General features: G+C 34.1%; 1 protein-coding gene across 1 annotated transcript in view; it reads left to right on the top strand.

Moving 5' to 3' along the window:
• Window positions 1–820: 820 nt before the first annotated feature.
• The window catches only part of slc44a1a (solute carrier family 44 member 1a), a 14,609-nt gene continuing 4,334 nt past the window's right edge, over window positions 821–11,095 (top strand). Inside the window, exons 1-9 of the mRNA XM_073842551.1 lie at window positions 821–1,115; window positions 2,862–2,948; window positions 4,978–5,120; window positions 5,217–5,353; window positions 5,444–5,537; window positions 7,893–8,062; window positions 9,324–9,413; window positions 9,497–9,636; window positions 9,719–9,901. Of these exons, the coding sequence (XP_073698652.1) occupies window positions 1,092–1,115; window positions 2,862–2,948; window positions 4,978–5,120; window positions 5,217–5,353; window positions 5,444–5,537; window positions 7,893–8,062; window positions 9,324–9,413; window positions 9,497–9,636; window positions 9,719–9,901 (1,068 nt within the window). The 5' untranslated portion in view covers window positions 821–1,091. The remainder of the gene's footprint in view (window positions 1,116–2,861; window positions 2,949–4,977; window positions 5,121–5,216; window positions 5,354–5,443; window positions 5,538–7,892; window positions 8,063–9,323; window positions 9,414–9,496; window positions 9,637–9,718; window positions 9,902–11,095) is intronic.

Genomic DNA, 11,095 nt, shown 5'->3' with positions numbered 1-11,095 from the left:
TAAAGACATTTATAATGTTACAAAAGATTTCTATTTCAGATAAACGCTGTTCTTCTGAACTTTCTGTTCATCAAAGAAACCTGAACAAAATGAAATAAAATAAAAAATAAGCAAATCAGCATATCAGAAATATTTCTGAAAGACCGTGTACTGAAAACTGGAGTAATGATGCTAAAAATGAAGCTTTGAAAACACAGGAATAAATTACATTTTAAAATGTATTCATATAGAAAGCAATTAATTTAAATAGTAAAAATGTTCCACAATATTAGCCTACTGCTTTTGCGTTTCTTTGCATCAAATAACTGGTGAGCAGAAGGGAGTTCACTAAAAAAAAAACATTAAAAATCTTACTGTTCAAAAACTTTTGGCTGGTAGTGTGTGTTATAAAATAGTTCCCAATAAGGTGTGTCAGCAGTGTCCAATATTGTATTGTTTTCACCTAAACAACGTCTATCGTAGTTAACACTCAAGAGAAATAAGATTAATATGTTAAAATCAATCCATTGCACTCGAGTGATTCACAAAGTTCGAATCATATGAACCGAATCATTACAAAGAATCTGTTCAAAGGCGCATTCAAGATTCCTTCAATGACAAAACTAGCATAACAAACGTGAAACGTGCTCTATTATTAATCTGTCTTCGAGTATGGACAGTCAAACTCGAGTAGCTCACAAAAATGTCACACTGACGGAACTGGAGTGTACAATATCTGATCTTAGTTCAATGCTTTCCAGTGTGACAAAGACGAAGGAGGAGGAGGAGGAGGAGGACAGGACAGCTCCGCCTTCACCTTGTCACGGAATTCGCAAGGGAGAATTACAGCACGTCAGATCCTGAAAAAACAGATCCTAATCCATTTACTAACAGTAGCGGCTTGACTGTGTTTTATATTCATGCGTGATTGCCATAGCGGACGCGTGTTTGTTTCTAAGGGTATTTACGCGTATTTATTACCAATGTGCAACTTTTACACTGCATTCTTCCGAAATTGCTGCAGGACACGCTGATCACACGCTGCCAACTCCCTGATTTAGCCAATAGTATCTGTTTCATGTGTGTTTGTGATTCTCGCCAACTCAGGAATTATGGGATGCTGCGGTAGCACACAGGTAAGACATCATATAAAACACAATTCGTGTAAATGCATGCTGATTGACAACTGGAAACTTTTTAACTTTGACTGCTACATGCATTGCATTAAGTTATGAGCGTGAGCGCAAGAGCAAACACTCATAATTACAGTAACTCATAAGCAAGCAAGGGTCTTGTTGATTTATTAAATATAAGGGCTGTGTACTTTATACAGGGAGCTATTGAGCCGAACGCCTTCATCACACCAGAATAATAATAAATCATTTTAGAACTTTATTTGTCAACAATGTAAAGCTCATTTCCGGGTTTTACTGAGAACGAGTGAGGTGTGTTTAGTCAGTCCCATTCATTCACTACGATGCTTTCATTGTGTTTTCGTGTTTTGTGCAGTTGAACTCTTCCCAACAATAAGATTTTAGGATAAAAAGAGAAGCTTGTCGTTTTGGAAACTGCGACTGATGTTAATATTATTATTACCTAAAACTATTAACTTCGTGAATTGAAATGAAGCTGAAATAAAATAGTTTTAACAGCAAGAGTCTTTTCTGATCACCAAGCCTGCATTTATTTGATTTAAAGTACAGGAAAAACATTAAAATTCTAAATTATTTTTACAAATTAAAATAACTTTATAGAAATAGAAATCGAATAGAAAGTTCAGAAGAACAGCATTTATCTGAAACCGAAATCATTTGTAACTTTACAAATGTCTTTATCATCACTTTTGATGAATTTAAAGCATCCTTGCAAAATAAAAGTATTATTTGAAAAAAAAATTATACTGACTTTACTTATACTGGCTTTAGAATGGTATGGTGTATAAAATTACAAAGTCCTGAAAAAATGTACTTGACTGTTTTAAATTCTGATAATAATAATAATAAAACATGTTTCTTGAACAGCAAATCATATTAGAATGATTTCTGAAGGATCATGTGACACTGAAGACTGGAGTAATGATGCTGAAAATTTAGCATTGATCACAGGAATAAATTACACTTTAAAATATATTAAAAAAGAAAACGGTTATCTTAAATAGTAAAAATATTTCCAATTGTGACTGTTTTTGCTGTACTTTGGATCAAATAAATGCAGGCTTGGTGAGCAGAGGAGACTTCTTTAAAAAACATTAAAAATCTTAGTGTTCAAAAACTTTTGATTGACAGTGTGTATAAATTTAAATTCAGTTTTAAAATACTATATTTGCAGCTAAGTGAAATAAAGTAACTTTTATATTAAACAGGTTAAAGTGTAAAAAATATTTTTTTAAAAAGCACATAACAGAATTATTAAAACTTAAAATTGAAACTGAAATTTAAAATAACTGAAAATATAAAAGTACTAAATCATGTATATAAATAATACTAAAATGACACTGCTGGTCACAATGGACCACAAAACCAGTCTTAAGTTGCATGGGTATATTTGTAGCAATATCCAAAAATACATTGTATAAGTTTTCCTTTTATGCCAAATATTGTTAGGATATTAAGTAAAGATCATGTTCCATGAAGATATTTTGTAAATTTCCTGCCGTAAATATATATAAACTTAACTTTCGATTATTAATATGCATTGCTATAAACTTCATTTGGATGACTTTAAAGGTGATTTTGGTTAATTTTAAATCTCATTTTCAAAAAATTTAGCCTTTTGACTGGTTATTTGGTCCAGGGTCACATTTATTTATTTATTTAGCTATTTTTTATGTTAAAAGAGAGTTTGCATGTGTCACATCAACTATGTCAACTTCCCGTTTACAGAAAACACGTGAGTGGAAACCCTTAGAGCAGAGGAAGTGCACGGATATACCATGGCTGCTCCTGTTCATCCTCTTCAATGTCGGCATGGTAGGAAAACGGACCTGTCAAATCAATATTCGCGTAACGGTTGTAAGTGTTTAAATGAAATGTATTTAATTGGTTCAACTTAAGTATTTGTATTAATTGGACAGCATGCTGTCTGTTTTTGTATGGTAAGTGCCTTCATATACAGTTGCAATCAAAATTATTCAACCTCTTTAACCTGCAAGACATTTTGCTGCAGAGAACTACATTTTGTGAAACCAATTCAACAAAGGCATCAGTACACTAGAGAGAAAATTTATTAGAACACATTTGAGTACTATTTCTGAGAATGTAAATTGATGGATAACGAAAAAATAAAATAAACGGCTCTAAACGTTTATGTTCAAAATTATTCAACCTCCAAAGGTAACGTTTTGTGCAGAATCTTTTATTCCTTAAAACCACCAATAAACGCTGGCTTGGAAGTGCTTAGAAGCTTCCGTCAGCACTCTACTGCAATCTTGGCCCATTCCTCACCTGAAAAAGCATTTAGATCACCAATAATCTTTGGTTTTCGCTTGGTTTTGGTGCCTGCTTTGCCACTGCTTTCTTCAAATTCAACAATATATTTCCAATAAGAATTAAATCTAGACACTAAACAGGCCACTCAAGAGCATTATTATGACTGATCCCTGAACCAAGCATAAGTAGATTTGGATGTACGCTTTGAGAGTATTGTCCTACAGAAAAGCTTCAGTCTTTGCATTAAAGGCATCACAATTCTTGCCAGAATGGCCTGATACTTCAAAGAAATCAAGATATCCTTCATGTTTTCCACTCCCTGCTACAGTAAACAACCCCATAACAGGACTGATCCACCTCCATGTTTGACGATGAGGATGGTGTTCTTCTGCGTTTTTGCACCAGACATACCACTGATCTATAGGTCCAAAAGGTTCTAGTTTGGTCACATCACTCCATAAAACCTTCTTCCAGAACTCCACAGGTCTATACAAATGAATTTTAGCATGTACAATTCTGCCTTTCTGTTCTTCTTGGTCAAGAGTAGTAGTCGGCAAGATGTCTCAACATGAAGGCCATGCTTGTCTAGTGTTCATCCTGTACTCTGCATTGAAATATTCCTTCTTTTGTTGGGTCGTCTTGCAAGTCTTTGGCTGTACATTGCAGGGTTTTCTCAGTTGCTCTGATCAAACATTTTATGATATTGTGATTTTTTTTTTGTTCAACACCCTCAAAGGAGTAAGGCTGCCAGCTCTTTGGGAACTTTTACCCCCGGTTTCACAGACAAGGTTTACGCCTAGTCCTAGACTAAAATGTAAGTCTGACCTGTTTTAACTGAAGGAAACTTGCACTGACTGATCTTAAAATATATCAGTGCCTTTGTTTTGTTTCAAGATGCACACCAGTGATGTTTTTTCCAAGGCATGATTATAAAAGTTACTTAAAAGTCTTAATTGAACTATGGTCTAATCCTGGCTTTGGCTAAGCCCTGTCTATGAAACCAGGCCTTAATGTCTTGGAAATCTTTATTAGATTTTAGAATTTCTAATATAATAAACAATTTCTTCTCAATAGCTTTTGTGAGAGCTCTGTTGACTTTACCATATTTGCTACTCAACTTCAACACATGCATGGGCTAAATGTATGTATGTGTAACACTCAAAGCTAATTCAGTTTTGTTTTAACAGAATTTCTAATGGCTTAACTGCGTTTTAAGGCAATTTTGTTCCTTACCGTTAAAATAAGTAACTTAAAACAGCAATGTTGAATAGGGGTTGAATAATTGTGACACAGCTGTTATGAAAAAATCCTATAACTCAAAAACATTACATTATATATTGGCATTATCACTTTTAATATGCAAGTAATCTATTGTAGATGCATTTTTATAAGGCCCTGGATTTTCAGAAAAGCTTGTATTTGTAAAATACTGCAGTCTTTGGGAGGGTTAAATGATTTCAGTTGCACCTCAAAACCAGTTCTGGAGCAAATGTTGTCCATTTATAACATGTTTAATATTTGCTACTGCTTGTGTCCCGTGTCCTGATCCCGTGTTGTGTTTCTATGGCAGCTCTGCATCTGTGGCTTCGCTATAGCCACAGGAGCCGCCTCCAGACTCATTTCAGGGTACGATAGCTACGGGAACACCTGTGGTCAGAAGAATGCCAAAATCCCAGGAATAGAGCTCAGCGGCCGCGACCACACCTCTAGAAAGTGTGTGAAACAGAGCTGCTTCCTCTGTAGATATGTACATTGATTCAGTGATTTTACAGAAGTTGAATGACCGTCTGTTCAATGGTTTTCTCACAGATATGTGTTTTTCCTGGACCCCTGTAACATCGACATACTGGGGCGAAAAATTAAATCTGTGGCTTTGTGCGTCTCGAAGTGTCCAGACGCCGAGCTGAAGACGTACGAGGATCTCACAAAGTTCTCAGCAGTGAATGGTAAGCTGTCATATACAGCCGAATGTCATGAAAGGTAAATAGTTGATTTATGATTAATGTTGTTTTGTTTTTCTGTGTTTTTATCTATAGGATCTGATTTATGCTCCTATGACATACAACGAGACACATATTCAACTCACCCTAGTAGGGCTACGAAATGCCCAACACTTCCTGTCCATCCAAGGTAGAAACGTTACAAATAATGTACCTGCCCCCCTTAATCATCCAGGATGTTCATGTCTTTCTTTCTTCAGCTGTAAAGAAATTATATATTTTTTAAGGAAAACATTCCAGAATTTCTCTCCATATAGTGGACTTCTATGAAACTTCCAGAATGCAGTTTAAATGCAGCTTTAAAGGGCTCTAAAAGAAGGGTCTTATGTAGCGGAAAGATTGGTTATTTAAAAAAAAAAGCACAATTTATATACTTTTTAACCTCAAACGCTCATTTGTCTAGATTTGCAGGAACTCTGTGTATTCTGGTTCAAGACAGATAGAGTATGTCGAAAAACCCATATAGTGGATTTCTATGGTGCCCCTGAGTTTGAACATCCAAAATGCAGTTTAAATGCAGCTTCAAAGGACTCTAAACGATCCCAGCTGAGAAAGAAGGGTCTTATTTAGTGGAAAGATTGGTTATTTTCTTAAATAAAAAACCCATATAGTGGATTTCTATGGTGCCCCTGAGTTTGAACTTCCAAAATGCAGTTTAAATGCAGCTTCAAAGGACTCTAAACGATCCCAGCTGAGAAAGAAGGGTCTTATTTAGTGGAAAGATTGGTTATTTTCTTAAATAAAAAACCCATATAGTGGATTTCTATGGTGCCCCTGAGATTGAACTTCCAAAATGCAGTTTAAATGCAGCTTCAAAGGACTCTAAACGATCCCAGCCGAGAAAAAAGGGTCTTATTTAGTGGAAAGATTGGTTATTTTCTTAAATAAAATGCACAGTATATATGCTTTTTAACCTCAAACGCTCGTTTGTCTAGATTTGCAGGAACTCTGTGTATTCTGGTTCAAGACAGATAGAGTATGTCGAAAAACCCATATAGTGGATTTCTATGGTGCCCCTGAGTTTGAACTTCCAAAATGCAGTTTAAATGCAGCTTCAAAGGACTCTAAACGATCCCAGCCGAGAAAAAAGGGTCTTATTTAGTGGAAAGATTGGTTATTTTCTTAAATAAAAAACCCATATAGTGGATTTCTATGGTGCCCCTGAGTTTGAACTTCCAAAATGCAGTTTAAATGCAGCTTCAAAGGACTCTAAACGATCCCAGCCGAGAAAAAAGGGTCTTATTTAGTGGAAAGATTGGTTATTTTCTTAAATAAAATGCACAATATATATGCTTTTTAACCTCAAACGCTCGTTTGTCTAGATTTGCAGGAACTCTGTGTATTCTGGTTCAAGACAGATAGAGTATGTCGAAAAACCCATATAGTGGATTTCTATGGTGCCCCTGAGTTTGAACTTCCAAAATGCAGTTTAAATGCAGCTTCAAAGGACTCTAAACGATCCCAGCCGAGAAAAAAGGGTCTTATTTAGTGGAAAGATTGGTTATTTTCTTAAATAAAATGCACAATATATATGCTTTTTAACCTCAAACACTCGTTTGTCTAGATTTGCAGGAACTCTGTGTATTCTGGTTCAAGACAGATAGAGTATGTCGAAAAACCCATATAGTGGATTTCTATGGTGCCCCTGAGTTTGAACTTCCAAAATGCAGTTTAAATGCAGCTTCAAAGGACTCTAAACGATCCCAGCTGAGAAAAAAGGGTCTTATTTAGTGGAAAGATTGGTTATTTTCTTAAATAAAATGCACAATTTATTTACTTTTTAATCTCAAACGCTCGTTTGTCTAGCTCTGCTGGAACTCTGTATTCTGGTTGAAGACAGTTAGGGAATGTCGAAAAACTCCCATCTCATTGTCTCCTCCAGCTTCAGAATCATCCTACATCGCTGCAGAAGTACTGACCCAGTTTTTACAAAGTGAACATGCAAAGAAGTTCAAACACCCTTTACGAAAAAAGGTAAAACAGCGATGCAGGACGATTTTGAAGTTGGAGGAGAAAATGAAATGGGAGTTTTTCGACATATCCTAACTGTCTTGAACCGGAATACACACAGAGCTAGACAAGATGAGCGTTTGAGGTTAAAAAGTATTTAAATTGTAATTGTTTTAAAGAAAATAACTGATCTTTTCACTAGATAAGACCCTTCTTCCTTGGCTGAGATCGTTTAGAGCCCTTTGAAGCTGCATTTAAACTGCATTTTGGATGTTCAAACTCTGGGGCACCATAGAAGTCCACTATATGGAGAAAAATCCTGAAATGTTTTCCTTCTTTATGAAGTAAATTTTTGTTCTGGAAGTTTTGTTTCTTTTAGTTCATGTCTGTAGCTCTGAGGTAATGTTTATCCTAGTGCTCACCTAAAAATTGACTAAACTAATGTTATTACGCATTACTGTTTAGAAGTGTGTTGTTGAAAGTCTCTTGGGCTGCATTTATTCGATCAAAAATATTTTGTCATTTCTTTCTGCAGTGCATCTTTACCAGTGTTTCACCGCTGCATGCCTGTGGACATTTCCTGCTATGCCAAGTTTGCAGAGGCCTTCATTACTTTCATCAGTGACAACAGCGTGGTGCACCGGGTCATCGCTGGAGTGATGACATCCAAAGAGATCATCATGGGCTTGTGTCTGCTTGCACTCGGTCAGCTTATTACATGGGGCTGTTCTCATGAAAACTTATGAAACCAACATTAGTACAAATTACAATGCTCAAAACTTCCATTAACATCTCTCAAGTCTTACCTTCATAAAGAAAAGAAAACGAATAAATAAATCGAAACACAACAAATGACTAGTACATTAAAATGAAAACGGAAAATAATAGTCTCAATGATACATTATATTAAATATAAAACCTGAATTGCATCAGTGCTATTTTAATCCTAGTTATTTTTTATTTATGTATTTTTAGTTTTTTTTTTTTTTTTTTTGATTGATTATTTTTCTTTTTTTTTAATATGTCTATATAGTTTTATTACTTTTTTATTTAAGTTTTATTAGTTTTAGAACAAGTTCAACTAAATAAAAATGTCACCAATGTTTCCTGGGCAACTAGCTGAATTTGAGCTAATTTAACTTAATTTGAGTTAGTTTTAGTATTTTTTCTTATATTGTGTTTTTCAAATTTTTGCTTCTTATTAAACATTACTATGTAGTTTTTATTTTTTATTGAATTTATTGTTATTTTATATATTTATACACATTTTAGTGCTTCAATTTAAACTTTCTTATATATAAACAACTTTCTTTTTGTTCTGTTTTCATAATTGTATTCATTTTTGTTTTTATTAAACGTCTGTATTTTTTGTCAGTTTTTGTTAATTACTAGCTAAGGTTTGATTTTTGAAGCTAAAGTAAATTTTAGTTTTATTATTTTTTGTTGCATGTTAGTCATTTTATTAATTTTTATTTTTATTAATTGTATTATTTTTGTCAGTTTTTATTAATTACAGCTATAGTTTTATTAATTTGTGTTGTTTTAGTCATTTAATTTTATTATTTATTTATTTTTATTTTTGTCAGTTTTTATTAATTACTAGCTAGTTTGATTTTTAAAGCTAAAATTAATTTGTTTTATTAATGTGTTGTGTTTTAGTAATTGTATTAGTTTTTTAAATGAATTATATTATTTTAATAGTTTTTGTCCATTTTTATTAATTATTAGCTAAATATATATTTTAAGTTAATTTGTTTGATTAATTTGTCTTGTGTTTTAGTCATTTTATTCGTTTTTGTTTTTATTATATATCTGTATAGTTTTACAACTACCTGAAATAAGAGTTTTATTTTTTTTTCAGTTTATGTTTTAAGTATTACTTTTTTTTTTTTTTGGTTTTATTTTAGTTTTATAATAACTGATTTGCAGAAGTTAAACACCATTCTGTCTTTTGTTTGTGCTGCAGTTCTGTCTCTGATCCTGATGGTTGTGATCCGCTACATCTCCTTGGTTCTGGTCTGGATTCTCACAGCTGTGGTGGTGGCTGGGTCGATTGGTGAGACTGTATTACATAGAAATAACTAAAAGGACAAGCACCCACTGTGAAAAGCTGAAGGTCATAATCACTGTTTGTTGCAGGTGGGACGGGGATCTTGTGGTGGCTGTATGTGGATCAGTCCAAATCTGTGAACGCCACTCTCCCGGCTGTGGAACTGGAGGTGGCCAAAGACAACCAGAAAGCCCTGCTCATCTACGCCATCGCTGCCACTGTCTTCACTGTACGTTTGGAGTTGCATACTGTTATATAAACAGAACTTTTAATATGCAAATATGTAATATTTTATTGCTGGTACATCTCAGGTGATTCTGCTGCTGCTGATGTTCTTCATGAGGAAGCGTGTGGCGCTCACCATCGCTCTGTTTCACGTGGCCGGTAAAGTGTTCACCTATCTGCCTCTGCTGGCCCTGCAGCCCTTCTGGACCTTCCTCACGCTCATGCTCTTCTGGGTTTACTGGATCACCGTGCTCCTCTTCCTTGGAACCGCAGGTCTGTCAGAGCAAACAAATGAAGGTCTGGGGTGGGCGGCATTAGAGTCGCAGGGCTTAATGATATAGCTTCATATCTCAGTTATGTAAAACAGAATAACAGAACTAAACAAAATGTAGTCTGTGATACTCAAGGCATTTTTCCAATTTAATATCAGTTTGTTTGCATAACAATTCAAAATGCTTATTTTTAACTCTATAATATTGCTGTTTATTACAGTGAATTATAACACTGGTACATATATAAATATTAATATTATATTATAGCATTTAAAACATATAATTATTTTAATGTTCTGATGTTATAATACATATATAAATAAATGTATTATTTATTATATATATTTATATATATATATATATATATATTAGGGCCGGGACTTTAACGCGTTAATTTAGATTAATTAATTACACAAAAATAACGCGTTAAAATTTTTTAACGCATTTTAATCGCAATACGTTTTGCACCGCGGAACGTTTCTCACTAGATGAGATTCGGCGGAACGATTATACTGGAGCACAAACTAGCGTTCAGACAAGCCAAAATAGTATTGTATGTCCCAAATCGTAGTATGTTTAAAAAGTATTCCAAAGATTCCCGGATGGTCTACTACTTAACGATCAATGCACACTCTTAACTGCTTATATTGCCCGCAACACACTGCGCCGTGAACGAGGATTCGATTAGAACTACAAACACGCATAAAAAGTGTTAAAAAACTACAAACATGGAGGATATACGCGACCAACGGACAGGTAGAGAAAGGGGTTTGAGTGATAAATAATCAGTGTGTAACCTGATAAAAACTATTTTTTAAATGTTATCCGCGTTATATTCCATGTGCAGCAACATTTATAATGATAGGTTTGGTCATTAAAATTTAAATGCATAATTAAGCAAACACAAGAGCAGAGTTCTCGGAATGAAAGACTCGTTAAAGAACGTGCCTCTTGCTACACTTTTAATGGCAATATTGTACTGGTCTGTTGGACTTGGTTGAACAAAAATAAACAATATTTTGTTGCTTAAGCTTATGTATTCAGTCATTATTCAATGGTATACTAAAAATCCATGTAAAAATCTTAATTCTCACTGTTCTCAGGTCAAATATTTACATGCGATTAAAATGCGATTAATTTCGATTAATTAATTACAAAGCCTCTAATTAATTAGATTAAAATTTTTAATCG

Source organism: Garra rufa, chromosome 6 (genome assembly GCF_049309525.1).
Source record: "Garra rufa chromosome 6, GarRuf1.0, whole genome shotgun sequence".
NCBI classification, from domain to species: Eukaryota; Metazoa; Chordata; class Actinopteri; order Cypriniformes; family Cyprinidae; genus Garra; species Garra rufa.
The sequence above is the reverse complement of the archived record's forward strand: the minus strand, read 5'-3'. Positions and strand labels throughout refer to the sequence as shown.